Raw genomic sequence first — 23,087 nt, 5'->3', positions numbered from 1 at the left:
CTAGAAAGATTGAGTTGCTAGTTACCGAGATGAGGAAGATTGTGGGTGGTGCGGGTCTGAGTGAGAAGATCAAAAGTTCAGTTTGGGACATGTTAAGCTTGAGAATTTTATTAGACATGTAAGTGAGAAGAATGTCAATTTGGTGGTTGGATAGATAAGTCTAGAGTTTAGAAGAGAGCTGTGGGCTGGAGATACAAAATCAGGAAGTTGTCCGCATATAAATGGGATGAGTTCAATAAGGGAGTGACCATAGATAAAGCAACTCCTGAAGACTGAACTCGAGAGCACCTGAACAAGCAGCCAGTGTGGTGGAAAGAAATCCAAGCCAAATGAGAGGATGTTTCAAGGAGGGAGTGATTACAAAGGCCAAACATTACTGATGTGTAGCTTAAGATGGTAACTATGATCTGACCACTGGATTTAGGAACAAGGCGGCCATGAGTGATCTTGACAATAACAGCATGGGCACAGTGGTGGGGCCAAAGCCTGCTTTGAGAGGGTTTAAGAGAGAACGGGAAAAAGGAATTAGAAAAAGTACATATAGACAGCTCTTTCAAGGTGTTTCATTAATAAAGGGAAGTGAGGAAATAAGAGTGGTTAGAAAAAGAAACATAGGAGCTTTTTTTTTTTAAAAAAAGAAAGAAATTAGAGCATGCTTATTCGTTGATGGAAACTTTTTTTTTTTTTTAAATAGAGAAGAAAAAATGATAATGCAATGGGGTAGGGGAGAACTTCTGAAACAATGTTCATGAATAATTCACAGGGAACTGCCCTAGTTGGGTGGCTTGGTTGGTTGGAGCATTGTCCCATACACCAAAAGGTTGCGTGTCCAATTCATAGTCCGGGCACATATCTAGGTTGCAGGTTCAATACCTGGTCAGGTACAGAAGGCAACTGATCGATGTTTCTCACATCTTTCTCTCTCTCTCCTCCCACCCCCTTCTCCTCTCTCTCAAATCAATTTAAAAAAATCCTCGGGTGGAAAAAAAAAAGACAGAGAAATATTTTTATAATACCTGACACTTGTTTAGTATGTTACAGTTTACAGAGAAGCATTATCCTATCTATTTTCTCAATTAATTCATATGATATTTAGAAATTAAAATATTATAATACACTTTTCAAGGGGGAACTGTGACCCCTAAGAAATGCAAGTTTAAACTAGCAACTGCCAATCAAAATTTAATGTCAATTATTCCACAAACTACTAGGAACTTCAAGAGAAAAGTGTTCATGGGAAAATCTTGGTTGAGGGAGAGATGAAAGAAATACAAAAAAAAAAAAAAAAAAACAGGATGTTTGAACTCTAAAAATTCAGTTTAAAACCTATTTCAGGCTGAAATTGAACATGTGAATATCTTTAATTTACCAGGTGTTATGTTAGGTCCTGAAAATAGAGATAAGATAAGAGTCCCTTACTCTCAAGGCGTTCACAGCACAGAAAAGCAGCAGATATGTAAGAAAGTTACAAATGTAACTTGAAACACACGATAAGTGTAACCATAAAAGTGGGTACAGTTAGAAACTCAAAGATACAATTAATTGAAGTACTGAAATTAGAGGCGGAATGGAAGGTGATGTCTAAGCAGTGAGGATGAGTAATTTGAAAGACTAGTATTAATTTGCCAGGTGAAAAAGGGAGGGGGGAAAAGACAAGGACTCTAGGTGAAAAGCACAACACATGCAATAGAGAATTCTGAAGCAATGTGGTGTGTTTGAGAAATGCAAGTTAGTATTGTAATGAAATAGTATGCACCTAGAAATATAAAACAAAGCTGAAGTTGTACTGTTTAATTCAGTCAGTCAACAAATATTTAAACAGCTATGTGGGCACTGTTCTAGGTAATTAACAAAGACCCCATCCCTCAGGGGAAAAAAGAAAAGCCCACATTTGCATAGCTTACCTTTCAGCATGGGCAGAAAGATAATTTGAGGGCTATACATGCTACTGGTGGGTGGGGGGGTGGGGGGAGAATATTTAATAGCAACATTTTATTCCCAGATCCTTATACTATATACACTGTCACAAACTGGGGAAAGGGAGAAGTGCAGGAGAGAAAGCGGGACGTACACTAAAATACACATACCCCACTAAAGTCCCATGCTCTTAGCATCTAAGCAGTCCTAAACATGGCCAGCACTAACATCTATATACTAGAAGCCTAATGCACAAAATTAGTGCAAGAGTAAGCCTTCCTTCCCCTGGCTGCCGGCACTGGCTTCCCTCTGGCACCTGGGACCTGGGCTTCCCTCCAGCCACCGTCAGGCACCTGGGATCCAGGCTTCCCTCACAGACCCGGCTTTGTCGGGAAGGTCGTCTGGTCTAATTAGCATATTACACTTTTATTATCCTATCTAATAAAAGCATAATATGCAAATTGACCATCACTCCAACACACAAGATGGCTACCACAAGATGCCTACAGAGGATGGCAGTTGTGGGCGATCAGGCCATCAGGGGAGGACAGTTAGGGGTGATCGGGCCAGCAGAGGTGGGCAATTGGGGGAGACCAGGCCTGCAAGGGAGGGCAGTTGGGGGTGATCAAGCCTGCAGGGGAGGGCAGTTAGGGGTGACCGGGCTGGCAGAGGAGGACAGTTGGAGGGGACCCAGGCCGGCAGGGGAGGGCAGTTGGGGGGGACCAGGCCTGCAGGGGAGGGCAGTTGGGGGTGATCAAGCCTGCAGGGAAGGGCAGTTAGGGGTGACCGGGCCGGAAGAGGTGGGCAGTTGGGGGAGACCAGATCGGTAGGGGAGGACAGTTAGGGGCAACCAGGCTGGCAGGGGAGGGCAGTTAAGGGCAATTGGGCCAGCAGGGGAGCAGTTAGGCATCAATCAGGCTGGCAGGGGAGTGGCTAGAGGGTGATCAAGCTGGCAGACAGAAGCGGTTAGAGGCAATCAGACAGGCAGGCAGGCGAGCGGTTGGGAGCCAGCAGTCCTGGATTGTGAGAGAGATGTCCCAGATTGGAGAGGGTGCAGGCTGGGCTGAGGGACACACACCTTGTCCCCCATGCACGAATTTCATGCACCGGACCTCTAGTTACAGATATAAAGGCCTAAGCAACCGGAACAACCAGTCGCTATGATTCTCACTGACCACCAGGGGGCAGACGTTAAATGCAGGAGCTGCCCCCTGGTGGTCAGTACACTCCCATAGCCAACCTCCCCTGGTCAGCCAACCTCTCCCCATCCCTCCCCCTGGCCGGCAGCCGGCAGGCCCCAGCCGGCCTGGCCCTGATCAGGACTGGGTGAGATGGCCCGATAGGCCCTGATCGCCGACCAGGCCTGTGCATGAATTTCATGCACCGGGCCTCTAGTACATTTTATTTTATTTTTTTAAATATATTTTTTTATTGATTTCAGAGAGGAAGGAAGAGGAAGAGAGAGAGAGATAGAAACATCCACGATGAGATGATGCATGCCCCACACTGGGAATTGAGCCCGCAACCCGGGCATGTGTCCTTGACTGGAATCGAACCCAGGACCCTTCCGCAGGCCAACGCTCTATCCACTGAGCCACACTGGCCAGGGCTCTCGTACATTTTATAAATCCACAGCAGTGGTTTTGGTTGTTAAAATGACAAGTACTACAGATATCTAATGGGCAAGGACTAAGAATGCTAGGTGTTTTGCAATGCATGGGACAACAGGCCCATATCCCAAAAAACTCTCCACTATGCAGTCATGTAGGAAAGAAACCCATTTTTCATTATCTGAGTATAGAATTTAACTCCATTTTACATATAAAGACAAAATATGTTTTCTATAATTTTACTATACAATCAGTTTTCCAAGAATTCAACTCCCACATGAATAAAGAAAAAGTTATACTTTTGTACTTATTGGAACTTTACCAAAAGTTGTTCATTTCCTTAAGTCACAGAAAAAAAAAAAAAAGCCAGTTATTGTATATAAGTAACCATTCATCATATCTATATTAGTCTGTAGTGTACAGTCATATTCATAGCCAAATTACATACACTTGAAAATATATCACTACTTTATTACTTCTTTCTAGAATAGTAGTAACAGTGTATTTACTTAAATGGTATATATTAGTTTCCTGCTTTTTCTTTCTTAATACAACTGGGGCACTATGTAAATTCTTAAAAAGTTACAATGTGAGGATACTTAACTTACCTATGAGTTTCACTTCAGAGAAAACTAGCTGGTACTACAAAATAGGTAATAAGAAGAGGGTGTTAAGACTGGTACAGTTGGGAACCACTAACTAAAATAGCTAATGTTCCAGTTAACTGGGAGCTCCAGAAACCCTTCCCCATCCCCAAAATTTGATTTTCTAATGTCTCCAAAACTCTCAGTCCCTTCCCCTCTTCCCCCAAATGCTTCCTTTGGTTACTTTGAAAATTTTCTGAGATGCCAAATTCACAATTATTCATTTTAAAGCCCAGGGACACTTGATGTTTGTATTTGGCCCTATAGAGCTGAGGGTTGCCACAATCCAGCATATCAGAAATCAATACTTTGATATCAGCATTTTACTAAATTGTGCCTTAATTTCTAAATCATATGTCCTCTTTGGTTCTGGTGAGATAGTTAAACTCACAAAATCCTAAATATTGCTACCTACTGTTGCTTTGAAGAGTTTTGGTGATAGGTAATATTTCTCTGCCAGAGAGCTTACTTCACTATTAAACAAAAGTAATCGCTACACAATTCTTTCCTGATTTTGAGGGAAAAGATCTGCATCCTTCTGGAACAATACAAACAGGATAATATCATCAACAAAGAACAACCTTTTCCTTTCAGACAGCTATCATGGCCTTCCAATATACTCCAAAATTCCCCTGGCCTACAAAAGGGGGAAAAATTAGAACAAAATGCAAGTACTATTTAAAACCCAAGATTTTGGTGGGTTTTTATTTTATTTTCCTTCTTGTATTCTGGTAAACTTCTGACCCCATTAGGATTTTCATTCAATTTTTTCAGACCAATCACATAGTATTTTTGCAACTATTTTTATCCTTAATTTTTTTAAATCATGCATTCATTCTTTGGTGTTTCTATAGGTTCACAGCACCTTTCCTCCCTCAGATTAATCAAAAGCCTGCTTTTTTGCAGCCTCTAGCAACTTTGGAAAGTTTATAAAATGGCACCTCACAGTTGGCTGGGTCCCATCAGTATAGAATGTAATATACCTATGACAACCAAGATGCCTGGAGTATAATCTGCTTTAATTTCACAAACACAATCATGAAACTTCTTAAATATATAATTTTAAACTTAATCTTCTTGGGTAAGAAGCAATAAATAATTAAGACTGAAATCAGGCTTTACATGTTAAGAGAACATATTTTAAAATAAATAGTAAATAAATTAGTGCTCATAAAGTTTGAAAATAAAATTCTCAAATGTAAGGCTGTGCACAATTTTTTTTTTTTTTAATTTAGGTGTTTGGAAATTTGACTGACACTTTAATAGGACAGCAGGCAAGTCAACCTCTCTGGTTCTGTTTTCCCTGTTGAAAAAGACAAGAATGAACTAGAGATGATCTGCAGGTTTCTTCCAGGCAAAGATTCCATAATTTTACGCTCACACAAAAGGGAATCTATACATATAAAAGCCAAGTGACCGGAACACCAGAACGACTGGAACGACCAGTTGCTATGATGCGCACTGCAGCCGGCCAGCCAACCACCCGTGACCCCTCCCCCTCACTGGCCCGACCCGATCGGCCCCCATTGGGGAGGGCTGGCTGGACCCCACCTGTGCACAAATTCGTGCACCAGGCCTCTAGTTTTTTTCATAATAGAAAAACTAGGCACAATTAGATTAAAAGGAATATGAAGAGTAGCCTTTACTTTTTCTGTAGTGAGTGTTTAAAGTAATAAAATATTAATATAGTCCTGGCACAATACTGACAATTATAAACGTGCTTTGGTGGTCACAAGAACTGAAAGCAATTTATATTCATGCTTCTTTCTAATCAGGTGCTGCAGTGGTTCAAATCACAAAGAACTATATGTATCTAGATAACCTCTAAAACTCCCTCTTACCATTAAATTCTATTTATTCACTCTCTAATGTAGACAGAAATGTTTGAAGACTGAGGGCCAAGGAGGCATCCCTACATATAGAGTAAATAAACTAAGTAAGGATGTATGGTGCAAAACATCATAATCTGGATGTCAAAGAGAGCAAGAACCATCTCTGGGGCATTAGAGTGACAATGTTTGTGAGGAGTTTTACAAAGATTGAGATATTCTCTGGGTTGGCTGGGTTCATTGAAATGCCTCCAAAAATGATAAGCTACCTCAGAAAATCCACTAGGATGCATTCAAATGCCTACTTCCCGATCCTGAATGACAGAGTGAGGCTATACAGACATGGGTATGATGTTGTCCTGGACCATAAGAATAGTTTAAATTATTCAAGATTGCAATCATGTAATGATTTAAGAGATCCTGGATACCATCTTTCATGGTGTACCTCAGAAGTAGTATTGCCCAGACAGGCTTGCTGTCTCCAGATTTTAAAAGGCCTTATTTGCTTCAGATTTTTAGAGGCAGTAAACACATTTGGCTTGGAGCTATCCATGGTGCTGGACCCAGAGTCAGCCCACCACTCCCAGCAATTGGTACATTAGCTTTCCTATTATAATACCACTAGAGGCCCAGTGCATGAAAATTCATGCACTGGAGGGGGGTCCCTCAGCCCAGCCGGCCCCCTCTCACAGTCCAGGAGCCCTCAGGGGCGGGAGGCAACCCGGCAATCAGGGGAAGGCGATGCCCCCATCACACCTCTGCTGCTGCCACTGCCGGCAGTGCAAGCCTCAGCCAGCCCTGGTTACCTGAGCCACAGGCGGCCCTGGGCGGCTGGGCAGCCGCCATCCAAGGCTTGCCTGTGCCTCGGGCCAGCCCTGGGCGGCTGGGCAGCTGCCATCCAATACTTGCCTGTGCCTCGGGCGTTGGCTGGGCAGCCGCCATCCAAGGCTTGTCTGCGCCTCGGGCCGGCCCTGGGTGGCTCAGGGGCTGAAGGGACTGGGGGACTCTGGAGGCAGGCGCATGGAGCAGCTGGACCTGCCTGGGGGCGGGCTCAGCCATGCCACGCGCCTGCCATCCCGGTGGGGCTGAGGGGACTGGGCACCACCATCTTGTGGCTGTGGGCGTCACCATCTTTGAGGGCGTGGCAGTCAATTAGCATATTCCCTCCTTATTGGCTGTGGATGCCGCCATCTTTGTGAGGGTGTGATGGTCAATTAGCATATCCCCTCTTTATTAGATAGGATCAGGAGCTGTTGATCCATCACCCACATTGTGGCCTAAGACAATCATTAGCCACTTGTGATCTCCATCTAGTCCTCTCTGCCTGTGCCCAGACCCACAAGTGCCTTACTTTGTCCCAGTTTGGATCTGTACCTAAGCTAGCGCTGCCTCCCAGGCCTGCTAAACATCTACTGCACAAAGACCTTTCTGTAGATATAGTATACCTCATGGAAGATCACTGACATAATCTGGGCAACAGATTATGGTTCTTCAGAGCCAAGTATCCCACATGATACCTTACATGAATTTTAAACCATATTGTTATAATTCTTACCATTTCAAAATGATTTTAAATTACTTCAAAATTTTGCTATGTTTTTGTGATTGACTTTGGGATGGGTAGAATAGGAATCGTTAATTCAAGATTGATGTGTGTGTTTCAGGGAATCCTTACTTAGAAATTATGTGATTCTTTAGGCATATGCATATATTTCTGGGAAAGAAAGTATTAAGACTATTATCCTTAAAAGGTTAATAACCACTGATAAATATGCTGATGACTCCCAAATAATGATTCCCTTTGTATCTGTGGTGTAATAAATATATTGGGTCTTTGTCCCAGTTCCTGGCACAGAGCTCATAAAACCACTGAATTTCCTGACTAATATGAATGTCTTTGGTTAGTCATAAGGAGCCCCTTTTGAGCACATGAGTTAATGCTAATGAATGATTAAGCTGAGGCCCCTAGAAAGCCTCAGAATGGGACTTGTTTCCAGAAAGAGCAAGTGATTAGAGGGTTGGAACTTTCTTTTTTAATATATATTTTTTATTGATTTCAGAGAGGAAGGGAGAGAGATAGATAGAAACATCAATGATGAGAAAGAATCATTGATTGACTGCCTCGTGCACGTCCCCTACTGGGGAGGGGGGAGGGAGGGAGATCGAGCCCGCAACCCGGGCATGTGCTCTTGGCCAGAATCAAACCTGGGACCCTTTAGTCCTCAGGCTGACGCTCTATCCACTGAGCCAAACTGGCTAGAGCAAGGGGGTTGGAACTTTCAATCCCACCCACCAACCTCTGGGAAGGGGAAGAGTAAAGGTCTATAAAAAATTACTGAATAAACTCTGATGAGCTTCCAGATTGCTGGAAGCATCCACATGCCAGAAGGGTGGCAGAACCCAGTTTCACAGGGACAGAAGTTCCTGTACCTGGGACCTTTCCAGATCTTGCCCTATGTACCTCTTCATCTGGCTGTTCATTTGTATCCTTTATAATGAACTACTACACATAAGTAATTGTTTTCCGGAACTTTATGAACTGTTCCAACAAATGATCGAATCGGAGGAGGGACTTATGGAAACCTCTGATTTATAGCTGGTCAGTCAGAGGTACAGAAGAACAACCTGGACTTGCAACTGGTGTCTGAAGTGGAAGTCTGTAGGACTGAACCTTTAACCTGTGGATCTGCATGTAGATCATTCAGAACTGAGTTAAATTGTAGAACACACAGCTGGTGTCCACAGAGAATTGGAGAATTGCTTGGTGGTATTGAAAATATTCCAGAATATCCAACAGCCTACTGGCAACTCTAAATTGATGTCCAGAAAACACTTCAAACTCAGCATGTCCAAAATAAAACTCATTTTTCCTCCTTCTATCTTAACACATTCCTCTCCTAATCCTCAACATCTCAGTATATGATATGACCTAGTTTAAAGGTAAAAATCCTGCAATCATGCTTAATCATGATCATGACTCTTTCCTTTTCCTCATTCCCCTTATCTAATCAGTCACCACTTACAGCTTTTTGAAAGCCTAACATATTCTTAAAACAAAAGAATCATGTGTTCTATAATCATTTCCCAGGTGGTAAAGACTTCCAAATATTAATTGATCCTAAGGCTAGAAACTCTTCCCAGTGGTTAGAAACGCTCCCAACTTTTCATTTTTAATAGAAAGCATGCCAGTCTCATCATTCCCCCTCTCCCAATAACTGTATTATGAGTATACCAGAGAATAAAGCTAACTCTTTATTCTTCTGATTTTATGGAATGAAGTCAAAACAGTTTTCCTTTATCAAAGAGACAAGTGGGGGCTGTTTCTGCAAAACAGCTCTTAATTTGAAATACCTTTCATTCCTATGTGAATGGTCCCAAGGATCATAGTAAAAACTGTCCAGTGAAGGCAGCTATTCTTCAATTTACAGAAAGCAAGTTTGTCAATAATTCCCTATCTTTACCCAAAAGCCACTGCAAAACCACCACCAAATCAGGAATAAAAATGATAACTCAAAATCACTGAAAATTCATGGTCTCTAGCACTACTTTAAAATTCTTAATGGCTTGGCTAAGTGGATAGAGCATCAGCCTGTGGACTAAAGGGTCTCAGGTTCGATTCTGGTCAAGGGCATATGCCTGGATTGCTCGATCCCCAGTAGGGGGAGTGCAGAAGGCAGCCTTTCAATGATTCTCTCTCATCACTGATGTTTATATCTCTCTCTCCCTCTCCCTTCCTCTCTAAAATCAATAAAAATATATTTTTCAAAAATTATTGAGAATGAAGAGAATAGGAAGGCTATATCTCCAAGTGAAATAAAAGGGATTCAACATGAAGATGATTCTAATTCTTGGTAAAACTTAAAAGACTTCTTGCGCACTTATTGTCTAAATTCAGGTGGCATTCTTTCCTTAAACAGACAGCAGGATGTCTGGAAACACAATAAGCATCTCCCATTCTTCACACATTGCCAGTAAAGATTAGGAAGTTCATGCTAATTCATTTATTTTAGGGCCATCTTCAGACATATATATACCCTGTGCTTTTTGGTGCTTTGTAGAGTAAACTAATGGCAGACTTTAAAATATGTTGACCAGATTTTACTTAGCATGTATTAATAAAAACCAATAGATGGCCAGGCCGCGGTGGCTCAGTGATTGAGCATCAGCCTATAATAAGGAGATCACAGTGCAATTCCCAGTTGGGGCACATGCCTGGGTAGCGGGCTCGATCCCGGGTGTGGGGCGTGCAGGAGGCAGTGATCGATGATTCTCTCTCATCATTGATATTTCTATCTCTTTCTCCCTCTCCCTTCCTCTCTCTGAAATCAATACAAACATATTTAAAATAAAATAAAAACCAAGAGAGGCCAAATTTGTGCTTAGAGGATAGTTGGCTTAAAACTTCACAGAAAACTCTTTTCTAACTATTGTCAGTTGTCCATGTAAAGAGAAAATCAATATGCAGCTTGAGTCCAACAAAATACTTACAGTCATCAAGAACAGAACAAAATTAAGGAATATCCAGAGTTGGAATACACTATACAGTTCTAATAGCTGCTTGTCAAAAAGGCATAATAGTAAAGAAGGCAATTAAAATTAATAAGTGCCTCAGCTGTCCATATTAGCCTACATTTCGTTTCAAAAGCATTTCATTACCTTGCCTCGCTCAAATAATTACAAAATAATCAAAGTAAAATACAATCATCTTCTTAACAGGGTCTTTCACAAAGCATACATTTTCATTTTTTTTTAAAATATATATTTTATTGATTTTTTACAGAGAGGAAGAGAGAGGGATAGAGAGTTAGAAACATCGATGAGAGAGAAACATCGATCAGCTGCCTCTTGCACACCCCCTACTGGGGATGTGCCCGCAACCAAGGTACATGCCCTTGACCGGAATCGAACCTGGGACCTTTGAGTCCGCAGGCCGACGCTCTATCCACTGAGCCAAACCGGTTTCGGCCATACATTTTCATTTTTTAGTCCAGTTATCAATTGAAAAGAATAGGTCATACCTTCGGTATTATGTCTAAGAATTCTTCACCAAGCCCAAGGTTTTGCAGATTTTCTCCTGTTTTATTTCCCCTAAAAGTTTTATTTTGTTTTACAATTAAATCTATGATCCATTTTGAATTACTTTTTGTATGACGTGTGAGGTTAAGATAAAAATTCATTTTTAACCTATGGTTAAGAGGATAAAAAGGTAAGTAACAGGCTGGGAGAAAATATTTGCAAAGCACCTGACAAAGGACTCGTACCTAGAATATATGGAGAAATTTCAAAACTCAGCAGGCAAAAAAACAGTCCAATTAGAAAGTGGGCAAAAGGGCATGAAGAAATATTTCACTGAAATATTTAATTCGTATTTTAATAAAATATGGAAGGCAAATAAATAATAAAGGTTTTTTTACACTACTAATGATTATGGAAATGTAAATTAAGGCCATAATAAGATATCACTACGTATCTATTAAAAGAGCTAGCCGGATGGCTCAGTTGGTTGAGCTCCCACCCAGGCACCTAGAAGACGAGGTTCGAACCTGGGTTGCGAGCTCAATCCCCAGTAGGGGACATATAGGAGGCAGCAGATCAATGTTTCTATCCCTCTCCCTTCCTTTCTCTAAAGTCAATAAGAACATATTTTTTTAAAATAATGACAATATCAAATGCTGGTGAGGGTGCAGAGAAACTGATCTCTCAGACATTATGGGTGGGAATATAAAATGGTAGAGCCACTCTAAAAAAGTTTGTTGGTTTCTTTCAGAACTAAATCATACAATGTAGCAATTGCACTCTTGGACATTTATCTCAGGGATACCAAAAGTTATGTCTTATTATGGTTGCAAGATGCCCTTCAGCAATAACCATCAGAAAACTAAGGTTTCATTACTTGCAAGGTCATGAGATGGGGGGTGGGAAGCACACGTGCACATGGGTCTGGGCTTCTGCTTTTATTGGAGCTGAGGCTGGGAGCCTAGGGTTTCATTGGCTCACTCTTTATTCATGAATTTAAAATACAAAAACCGAATTTAAAGCTTGTTAAGAATAAAAACAAGCAACTCAAAGGTTTGGTTATTGAGATCAACTAAAATATCTAAAATAAAGGCACTCAGTGGAGGGACGTGGTCTGTCTCTTTATCTAGTCCTGCAGCTAACAATGTTTATTGGGAACTAGAGGCCCAGTACATGAAATTCGTGCATGGGTAGGGGCCTGGCCGGCGAACAGGGCTGATCAGGGCTTTCCAGCTGCCGGCAGGGGCCACCCTTCCCTGGCTGCTGGCCTTCGTTCTGCACCACCCCCTGGTGGTCAGCACACATCACAGTGAGCGATCGAACTCCCAATTGAACTCCCAAGGGGACACTTGCATATTAGCCTTTTATATATATAGAAGAGGATAGGCGTCCTTGAAGGGGATACCTCTTTGAAGTGGATGCCTCAGCAATCAAAGCGTAAGTCAGGCACTTACATTACAAAAGAAAAAAAATTATCAAAGTTTACTCTGCAAAGGTCTAACAGGTGAATGATTAAACAAATCATGATACATCCATATTAAGAAGTACTACTTAGCAATAAAAAGGAACAAACTATTGATACACACAACAACTTGGGCAGATCTCAAGGCTACTGTGTTGAGTGATAAAGCCAATCTCAAAAGTCACATACTATAGGACTCCATTTATGTAACATTATAAAAAATGACAAAGTTAGAGACATAAACTATTGGTTGTCAGGGGTTAGATAGTGGGGAAGAGGGAGTAGGTAGGTGTGACTACAAAGAGGCTGCATAGGGAAGATCTCTGTGATTATAAGACTAATTCCGTATCTTGACTGTGGTGGTGATTACATAAATATACGCATGTGATAAAATGATAAAGACCATATCAATATCAATTTCCTGGCTAAATGTAACCAATGGGGGAATCTGTACACAGGAATCTCTCTGTACTATCTTTGCAACTTACGGTGAATACATAATTATTTCAAAGTAAAGTTTTAAAAAACGCAATGTTAAATCATCCAAAAGTTTGCGAAACATGAGAGAATTTATAATTTGTTGAAAAGGGTGATATAATGCTAAGTGAAAACCAAAGAGTGTTATGGGTGATCATGGTGCAGCCTAGAAAGAGCTGAAGAGTTTGTTCAACACCCCCAAAACAAATAGTTCAGACATTTACTGAGTACCTACTATATGCAAGATAGTATTGTAAACAGTACTGGGATTAAGAAAAAGAAATTAATTTACTAAGAAGATAAGATAGAATAACTATTAAAGGCACGGGGCTTCTGCAAAAGCAGTTCCCTTTGCCTGGAATGTTCTTCTATTTTTCTAGTTTGTTCTTACCCATCTTTGAACTCAGCTCATTGTCATTTCTTCAAGGAGACCCTCCCTAACTCCTCACTGCCCTCCACATTAGATCAGATTTCCCTGCTACATGCTTGTAACAGCGCCCTATATTTTTCATCCATAACACTAACAGCCATTCACAAAGAACTGTGTGGATGACTTGATAACTATTTCCCCTATTAGATTAAAATCTCCAAAAGGGCAGCAACAGATCTGTGTAGCTCACCACTGTATTCCCAAACCCAACAACCATGCCTGGAAAATGACAAAAGCTAAAAGTATATCACATGAATAAATCTATACAAAGCTATAATTCATATGTACAAACCATCAGGCAGACAATTAGTTACTGGGATTTAGAAGAACCCTAGATCACTTCAACTTGCGAAAGCCAGTTTATATGGTATAGAAAGTTCACATAGAAGGATAAACAATCTTATACCCAAAGCTGAAAATGAAATGTCAGCCCTTCGGCAATAAAAACCCAATAAAGCCCGGCTGACATGGCTCAGTGGTTGAGTGCTGACTTACGAACCAGGAGGTTATTGTTCAATTCCTGGTCAGGGCATATGCCCAGGTTGTGGGCTTGGTCCCCAGTGTGGGGTGTGCAGGAGGCAGCCGATCAATGATTCTCTCTCACCATTGATGTTTCTGTCTCTCTCCCTCTCCCTTCCTCTCTGATATCTCTCTCTATATATACTATATATATCTATATATATTCCACTAAAAAATTGAAGCAGGGATGTGGCATGTCCAATGTGTTCTATAGAAAACTTAATGTGGAGAATGAACTTGAACTGCGAGGATAAGACAATAGAGACAGTAAAAATATTTGAGAGAACACTGTAGCAATGCAGGCACAAAATGAAAGGGTGACCATGGGAACAGACAGATGTGAGAAACACTAAGAATAAAGAGCCATCAAAACTTAAGAACTAGGTCAGGCTGCGAGAAGCGGGCGCGCGGGGAGCGGGGAGCCGTCGGCGGCCGCTCGCTGCGGAGACGCCCCGGTGGATGTGCTCTCGCCGCCCAGCGCAGGGCGTAGGGGAGCCTCGGCGGCGGCGGCGGCGAAGGCGCGGGGGGCGAGGCGGCCCGCCCGTGGCCGGGGAAGGAAGCCCGGGCGTCTGAGCGAGGCCGGGCGCGGCGGCCTTCCCTCGCGCGCCCCCCACCCCCGAACCAGCGCCCGCGGCCGCCTCCCGTGCCTGCCTCGCTCCAGCCGGCGTCCCAGCCGTCGCTCCTGCCGCACCCCCCCCGGCCCTGGCCGCGGCCCCCCGCGGCGGTTCCCGGAGCTCGTCCCGGACGCGCGCCCGGGCGGCGGGGTCTCGGCGGCCACCGCTGCCTCGGGGGAGCGAGGGCGGGAGGGTGTGTGTGCGCGCGTGTGAGCAGGGGGTGCCGGCGGGGCTGCAGCGGAGGCACTTGGAAGAATGACTCTGGAGTCCATCATGGCGTGCTGCCTGAGCGAGGAGGCCAAGGAAGCCCGGCGGATCAACGACGAGATCGAGCGGCAGCTCCGCAGGGACAAGCGGGACGCCCGCCGGGAGCTCAAGCTGCTGCTGCTCGGGACTGGAGAGAGTGGCAAGAGTACGTTCATCAAGCAGATGAGAATCATCCACGGGTCGGGATACTCTGATGAAGACAAAAGGGGCTTCACCAAGCTGGTGTATCAGAACATCTTCACGGCCATGCAGGCTATGATCAGAGCCATGGACACGCTCAAGATCCCCTACAAGTACGAGCACAATAAGGCTCATGCACAATTAGTTCGAGAAGTTGATGTGGAGAAGGTGTCTGCTTTTGAGAATCCCTACGTAGATGCAATAAAGAGTTTATGGAATGATCCTGGAATCCAGGAATGCTATGATAGACGACGAGAATATCAATTATCCGACTCTACCAAATACTATCTTAATGACTTGGACCGTGTTGCCGACCCTGCCTACCTGCCTACGCAACAAGATGTGCTTAGAGTTCGAGTCCCCACCACAGGGATCATCGAATACCCCTTTGACTTACAAAGTGTCATTTTCAGAATGGTCGATGTAGGGGGCCAAAGGTCAGAGAGAAGAAAATGGATACACTGCTTTGAAAATGTCACCTCTATCATGTTTCTAGTAGCGCTTAGTGAATATGATCAAGTTCTCGTGGAATCCGACAATGAGAACCGAATGGAGGAAAGCAAAGCCCTCTTTAGAACAATTATCACATACCCCTGGTTCCAGAACTCCTCAGTTATTCTGTTCTTAAACAAGAAAGATCTTCTAGAGGAGAAAATTATGTATTCCCACCTAGTTGACTACTTCCCGGAATATGATGGACCCCAGAGAGATGCCCAGGCAGCTCGAGAATTCATCCTGAAGATGTTCGTGGACCTGAACCCAGACAGTGACAAAATCATCTACTCCCACTTCACGTGCGCCACAGACACCGAGAACATCCGCTTTGTCTTTGCTGCCGTCAAGGACACCATCCTCCAGTTGAACCTGAAGGAGTACAATCTGGTCTAATTGTGCCTCCTCGACACCGCCCTTCCCTTCCTTGGTGGGCTCTCGAAGCTGTACAAGAGGGACTGTATTTCTGTGGAAAGCAATTTGCATAATACTAATTTATTGCCGTCCTGGACTCTGTGTGAGCGTGTCCACAGAGTTTATAGTAAATATTATGATTTTATTTAACTATTCAGAGGAAAAACAGAATGCTGAAGTACAGTCCCAGCACATTTCCTCTCTATCTTTTTTTTAGGCAAAACCTCGTGACTCAATGTATTTTAAATTCTCAGTCATGCACTCACAAAGATAAGAGCTGATTCGTTGTTTCCCTCTCTCCCTCTCTGTCCCTCTCTGTCCCCCTCTCTCCCCCTCTCCCCGCCTCTTTCCTCTCCTGTCCCCCCCCCCCTTTCTCCTATTGAGCAAAATGAAGCTGATTTCCTATTTCCTAACCCATACCTCCCTCCTGAGTTTTCCCAGGTTACAATGGCCTTTATCCTAGTTCCATCCTTGGTCAGGTTTTTCTCTCGAATGAAACAGTTCAGGATGACATCATTCGATTTAAGCCATCAACATCAGCTTAGTTGAACAGTTTGTAGTTTTTGCTGAAGGGTTATAAGTATTAATACTATGGTTTTAAATGTATTGTTCTGGATACACATATAGAGGTTTTTATATAAGTATATTGTCTTGCCTCACTTTGGCCTGGATGCCTGTCTAACAGTTAAGTGTCATTCCTTTTGGATTTCTGCCTTCAGCCATAGCGTGGCTGCTCAGAGAGTTGTGCAGACGTCAGTGAGGCGAGGGCAGAGACGCGCGGAAGGAGTCCTTTCTTTTGAAATACCATGTGCCATCATCCTTCCTCCCTTCCTTGCTTTTTATTTTTCCACCCTCTCTTCTTTAAATCGCAGATGCCAAAAAAAAAGAAGAAAAAAAAAGCCAACAGACACTACATTACCCCAGTGGCTGCTACCCAGGGCCTTTTCATAGGTTGCTCTTAATTTTTTTCCCCCCTGGTTAGGATTTTTCCTCCTTTTTTTTTTTTTCTGAGTGTTTGGGCCACAGTTTTTAGATGATTTTTATTATAGGTCTGTGTTGCCAAAGCTGGCTTTTTGTAAAACAGACTAAGAACTTAAATGATAAAAGCCAGTATCTTAAAATGCAAGAGAATAAGACTGTGAAGCCTAAAATGATTGGCTGAGAATGAACCTGAAACACCAATTGCCAAACAATTGGTAACTGTACATTTGATTCTCATGGTCCATCCTTTTTTAGTCCTTACTGTTGAGTCTCCACGTTCCCTGTCGAGTGTCCAAATCGGCAATGTGGAAAAGTGTCCTCTGTGATGCAACGTGACATTTGCTTGTGTGTCTTCATTTGAAGCCAGTTGTACTCTTTATGTTCTTTAAGGTCGAGTAGGTCTGCCAAGAACACTGATTGATAGTATTATTCTGACACCTTTAATTTGCAAAATCTGAAGCTACTGCTCATTTACCACCTTTGGATCTTTTTAAACTGGTGACTGGTTAAGTAGAACTTAAGGAAGATTTGTGGACTGAACTCAAAAGTAGCCTCTCACTGTTCTGTAGAACACGTATTTATGTAACTGAACCTGCTTGGAGAGAGATCTGGAGTTCTCTGTGTGCCGTTTCCAACCAACGCAAAAAATACAGCACGTGCATTGATGAGCTCTCCTGTCAAGCAGTGTGAGTTGAAATAGGATTTAAGAAAATAAATCCCGATTGTTTTAAACCTGCTGGGAAGTTAGAATGAGGCCGTGACACGGGTCTCATTTTAACTATAATGCTATTTGGCACAAGTCTAAACTTCCATGTAAATCACTCTCTTGAAACAGCAAAGGGGAGGGAGAAAATTGTTGGCTTGTTAGATGAGGACCAGGGTTATTACTAAATGGTAATGCAGTGTTCTCATTCTGCACTCTCCCAGCCTCAACCAACACAGGTTACTTTTTTTTTCCTTGCTCAGAAAGCACCTGTAATTTAATCAAGAAACAGACTGCCTGTAAGTATAGTGCAATTATGAATGCTCTAATCGTTGTACATACATCTCTCTCTTGATATTGCAGCATCCATACTGGCTTTGTGATCATTAATTGTTTTGGCAGATTGAATGTGCTGTATTGATATGTATCTATGTAATTGTATGTCTTATAGCTAATTCACATTTTGAATAATGTTATTTTATTTACTTTTTTAAGAGAGGAGAATGTAAATTTGTCAGTTTATTTCTGACTAGGGATATTTTTTTTTCCATTTAGAAAAGAAGAAAAAAAAAAACCTTACTCTCGTACAGAGCGGTACTAGCATCGTGCTGTATAAAATCATTTGCACATTCCTGAGTAGAGGTATACTGATTATAAGACCCAAAGGTAATTTCATAGCAAAATACATTAAATCAGTTGGAGCTTTTATACAAACATGGAAAACAACTTTGTAGAACTTTTGCCATTTACCTAGGATTGGAATATGAGCTTTTATACAATTCCTATTCTTATTTGGCAAATGCACAGTTTAGTATTACCTCTCTGGTGGCCTTTATTAGAAAGGCAGCTTTAGAAGCTATTGTGATCCACTAAGGAAATGTTTTAACAGCTAGAGACCACTGCTTGCCTGAAAGGGCGATCTTAAATTTGGTGCAGCAAAAAAATAAAACAAAAAAGAGAAAAAAATAAAACAAATGTAAACAACATTTGAAGGCCTACAGTGTGTATAGAGAAAACCTCATCACAAGAACATAAGTGTTACAGTTGTAGGGAATCAAGATATTCTATTTAATAGAGCTATAGTAGATTGTAGTCGATTAAACCTGATCTCAAAGCTCAGAGGAAACTGAGCAACACAGGGAAAGACTGTTCTATGTGTCTTTATGAAATTGGGATGGAATTGCTATGCAGAATTGAGGTTTGTGGCCTCACTGTTCCTCCTAGGGTGCATGACAAGATCCCTTCTCTCGAGAAAGGAAAAAATTGATCACCCTACCTGCAGTGATGCCTGGAAACTTAATTGTAGCCACACTAGTCAGTCGAAGCTAAAGGATTTTCTTTTTCATTTCTTTGTTTGGGGTTTTATTGAAGGAGCTAGGGGTGGGAGGGGATTCTTTTCAGTTTTGTATAAAAACAAAGTTTACTCATGCTTTATATTATATTCTGATTGCAAGCGTTATCGGCGTGTGCCACTGGACTCCTGTTGAGGCTGTAGGTGATGGAGGCCTGTGGCAGGTTTTATGACTTGGGCATGTCTTATTCAGAAACAAAAACCCAAAAAACCTTTCTTCAGCATACCAAGGCAAGCAGCCATTTCATGACTCACTTAACACATTGCAGTGTACCAGTTTACAGATGATTTTTCCCTTTTTTGTGTGACACGGCAGTTCCAACCCACAGAGAATTCCTTATTTGTAAATTGGAGGTTTGTACTATGCCTTACAGAGCTTAAATTTAGAAGTTTGTGCCTCATATCTGAAACAAAGGGAAATAACCCGCCCATTCAAAAGTAAATACATCCCCTCAAAGTGTTTTGTTTTGTTTTTAACATTCCCATATAAAGAGCTCTGTTGAATGTCATGAATAGACTGGGGGAGGGGGGCCTTTTAGGAACCTGCATATGTTGTTTACTAACAAATGACATCTACAAAAGGTATTTGAAGAACACCTGAAACTTGTATTTTTTTGTAGATTAACTAGCAGGTCTAATATTTTAAAAGGTAATTCAGCTAAAGGACAATTTACTTTTTGTACTTCAGACTATCTTGATTGTCAAGGTGTACGAACTGTAATCTTAAAATTTATACTGCCACATGACTGTAAATTTTAGTTGTCTTAAGTTAGGAATCGGTGAAATGCTATTTATGCTGGATTTGGGTCAAAATGACTTATTTGCAAAAAAATAAAAAAATAATGGGAAGAAAGGGCTGCATAATGAAATACTGCAAGACTCAGATATTGGTTGGAAATAACCTTCAAATTACCTTCAATTTTTCTGTTTTCAGTTTCTCAAAAAAGGACGAATGAAATGAAATATAGCAGAATGTTAACCCATATAAAAATAAAGTGTACCCAAATATTGTAATGTAAAAAAAAAAAAAAAAAAAAAAAAAAAAAAAAAAAAAAACTTAAGAACTAAATTAGATATAGGGGCATGAAAGGGGAAAGAGTCCGAGGTAATTCAAGGGTTTTATAGTACGTGATCAGTTAAAGATAGTATCATTAATAGAAATGGGAAATCATGACCAAGTCTTCTTAGGGGATGGAATGTGCTTAGTTGGAAGTGATGGGTAACATCCACACAATTAAAGATGTGAGACCAGATGGAGAAAAATCAAGGCTGGCAATGTATATGGTATGAGGTGATTACAGTTAAGGTTACAAGAGTGAATAAGATCTCTCAAAGGGGAGAAGGTAAAAAAGGCCTTAATAAAAATCCTTTAAAACCATTTGATTTGCCCCTTGCTTGAATTATGTTTATCAAGCTAAAGAGTCATTCAGACAAAACTCCCTAAGGGCATGTTTGCTCTCATCCTTGCATTCTCTCATGTATATATTACAGGTGCAGAATAAGTAGCCTATTCAGGGAATCAATTATTTTAAAGATACTTTCTGATTAATATTTCCTGTTCCACCTGCACTTTGTATTTCAAAAGGTGGTGTCCTAGGTAGTACTTTGAAAGGAACAGTCTTCACTTGAGTATAATCAGTGAGTTTAGACAGTTTAAGTCATTTATCCAAAGATCTGATTTCCCAGGCTCTAAGAAAGTGCGGGGGGAGGGGAAGGTGGCACTTTCGACAGCAAAGTACTGAGCCAGAGAAACCAGACTTTGAGACTGTGAAAATCTTTTTTTTTTTTTTAAAGCTCCCAGTGAGACTAGGACTAAAGCAAATCCCCACAAGAAGTAGGGAACATTCTTCAAGAAGGTTTTGAATAAAATTAATCAGAAACTATTTACTGAGGGAGTGAAATAAAAAATGTCAACTGTATGCACTATACAAGTTGGCAATGTACAAAACGTAAAGAAGTTTTCGGGTGAAATGAAAGATAAATGAGATAATAAAAGGGAACTGAGAACAGTGTAGACACACTTTCATATATATATATGTGTGTGTATATATTTATATATATTATTGATTTTTTACAGAGAGGAAGAGAGAGGGATAGAGAGTTAGAAACATCGATGAGAGAGAAACATCGATCAGCTGCCTCCTGCACACCCCCCACTGGGGATGCGCCCACAACCAAGGCACATGCCCTTGGCCGGAATCGAACCTGGAACCCTTGAGTCCGCAGGCCGACGCTCTGTCCACTGAGCCACACCGGTTTCGGCAGACACATACTTTCTTAAAAACATGAGGGGAAAGTCATTGGCCTGCTCTCCCACAAAACATTTCCTGGATATTCCAGTCAACGGTGGAGGAATGGGCCAATCTGATTCAATACTTAGGCGAACAGTATTTCCCAGTTGCAGTTTAAAAATAAGAAACAGGACTCCTAAAATGGATTAGGGGAGAAACCTGTGGACAGCCCCAAATTAAATTATCAATTGCAGTACGCCAAAAGGCTCTAACCCTGAATCATAAGCACATGTCCTGTGCTCAGGGAGAGAGCTGAGTGTGTTTGTGGGAGAAGTCGGGGAAGAGACAAGAAACCGGTTGGAGTCACACACAGACTCCAGGAACCTGACAAGTCACCTATAATCCAACTACCCTCTCAATGTCAGACTGACTTCCACCACAAGTCTAAAAGATGGCCAACCAGTGTACACCAACCAGAGGCAGCAAAGGGACTATCGATAAACGGACCATTCAGAATTGGACGGATCTAATTGGTTGCAAAAACCCTTTGAAGTTATCGCCCAGTAACTTTCACCTCTGGCCCTGGATCTCTCCCGAGCCACACGAGGAAAGCCCTGTTTTGTTTAAGCTTAAAACCACCACCACCACCACCACCACCACCAACCACCGCCAGGTATTACTTCCTGGCATGTCAATATGTTCCCTTCTTTCAACCATAGGAAAATTGGACCTGCCTTCTTTTTCTAGATCTGAGTCCCCCTTAAAGGAAAAAGAAATGCCAGGCACAAGTACGTTCCTTTAGACTCGGGGCTGCAACCTCCAGAGTAAAGGGGCTGCAGGAACTACACACGCTAGACGTTGCAACTGATAGGAAACCCCGGTTGCCAAGAAGCAAGCTCCAGCCAGTGCCCGCCCGGGTGCTGGGACGCGACAGGAGCCACACAGACCTGGCGTGGCAGCTCGGAGGGTGCGGAGAACAAGAAGCCCGCACCTCTCCTCGCCTAAGCCGCGGGGGGCAGGGTGGGCGCTCCTTCCCGGCCGCCGGCACGCCCCGCGCCTCAGGGCAGAGCCCCCGGCCCCGGGAGAAGCGGCGGCACCGCTCCGCGAAGCGCTGGCAAATCCCAAGCCGCGCCCGTCCGCCCAACCACCCCGCCCGCTGGATGCCGTACCGAGAACCTGCACCGGTGGGAGCTCCGGGAGTTGGAGACGTCTCCGGCTCGGCCTGGGTTCCGTCTAGCACACCCGCCTCCCCTCCTTCACTCCCCCCCCCGCCCCGCGCCAAGCAGAGTCGGGGGTGACCCCAGAGGGGTGGTGCCCCAGAGGCGCACGGCATGTGGGGTGAATGCTGCGCGCCGGGCCCGAGCTCCCAGGCTGGCGGCGGCGGCGGCGGGTCACTCACCGAGAGGACGCTCATGCGGATTGGGGTCTCCAACAGGCACGCCATCTTGAGCCTTCCCACCCGGCTGCAGCGGACGCCGGCGCGGGGGCCGGCACTTTCGACAGCCAAGTATTGGGTCAACCACAGGTACTTATACGGAACGTCAGGCCGGCAGACGAGAATGGACCACGCTTCTAGACACCGCGGGAGGACGGCCAGGGCCCGCAGGAGGAAGAGCGAAGGGATACCGCACGGGGGGCCTCCTTACGAATCGTCCGCTGAGAAACAGCAGCTACTCTCGGCCTGGGTTAGAGGTGGGAGCGGACGGCAGTCCCCGCATGCGCACAGAGGATCTGCGGGCCCCACCTGCCGCGCGCGGGGGGGGCGGAGCCTCGGGGGCGGGGTCTCGCTTCGCCGCTCCTAGCCTCGCGGACCGATTGGTCGGAAGGAGTTCGCGTATTCCTATTCCCAAGCACTAGTGTGTGAACCCACGTCTATCATTTGGAGCACGTTTATCGCCCTCCTTCTTTGCACCAAACTTGTAGCGTCGCTATCTCTATTTTACTGGTGGA

At 43.1% G+C, this 23,087-nt stretch overlaps 2 protein-coding genes across 3 annotated transcripts in view; one reads left to right on the top strand and one right to left on the bottom strand.

Moving 5' to 3' along the window:
* The window catches only part of ARMC8 (armadillo repeat containing 8), a 91,232-nt gene extending 68,392 nt beyond the window's left edge, over window positions 1-22,840 (bottom strand). The window contains exon 1 of one of the 2 annotated variants that reach the window (XM_028128467.2): window positions 22,537-22,840. In XM_028128467.2, coding sequence (XP_027984268.1) covers window positions 22,537-22,581 — 45 coding nt within the window. In that variant the 5' untranslated portion in view covers window positions 22,582-22,840. The remainder of the gene's footprint in view (window positions 1-22,536) is intronic. The other variant, XM_054708172.1, reaches the window with a different exon arrangement.
* On the top strand, window positions 14,306-16,878 carry LOC129147180 (guanine nucleotide-binding protein G(q) subunit alpha). The gene has a single exon (XM_054708173.1). The coding sequence runs from the start codon at window positions 14,774-14,776 to the stop codon at window positions 15,851-15,853; it is 1,080 nt and encodes a 359-aa protein (XP_054564148.1). The 5' UTR covers window positions 14,306-14,773; the 3' UTR covers window positions 15,854-16,878.
* Window positions 22,841-23,087: the final 247 nt, after the last annotated feature.

This window comes from Eptesicus fuscus, chromosome 18, assembly GCF_027574615.1.
Source record: "Eptesicus fuscus isolate TK198812 chromosome 18, DD_ASM_mEF_20220401, whole genome shotgun sequence".
NCBI lineage: Eukaryota > Metazoa > Chordata > Mammalia > Chiroptera > Vespertilionidae > Eptesicus > Eptesicus fuscus.
The sequence above is the reverse complement of the archived record's forward strand: the minus strand, read 5'-3'. Positions and strand labels throughout refer to the sequence as shown.

Excerpts from the sequence above, each read along its gene's own strand:
- LOC129147180 (XM_054708173.1), top strand. The coding sequence starts at position 14,774 with ATGACTCTGGAGTCCATCATGGCGTGCTGCCTGAGCGAGGAGGCCAAG.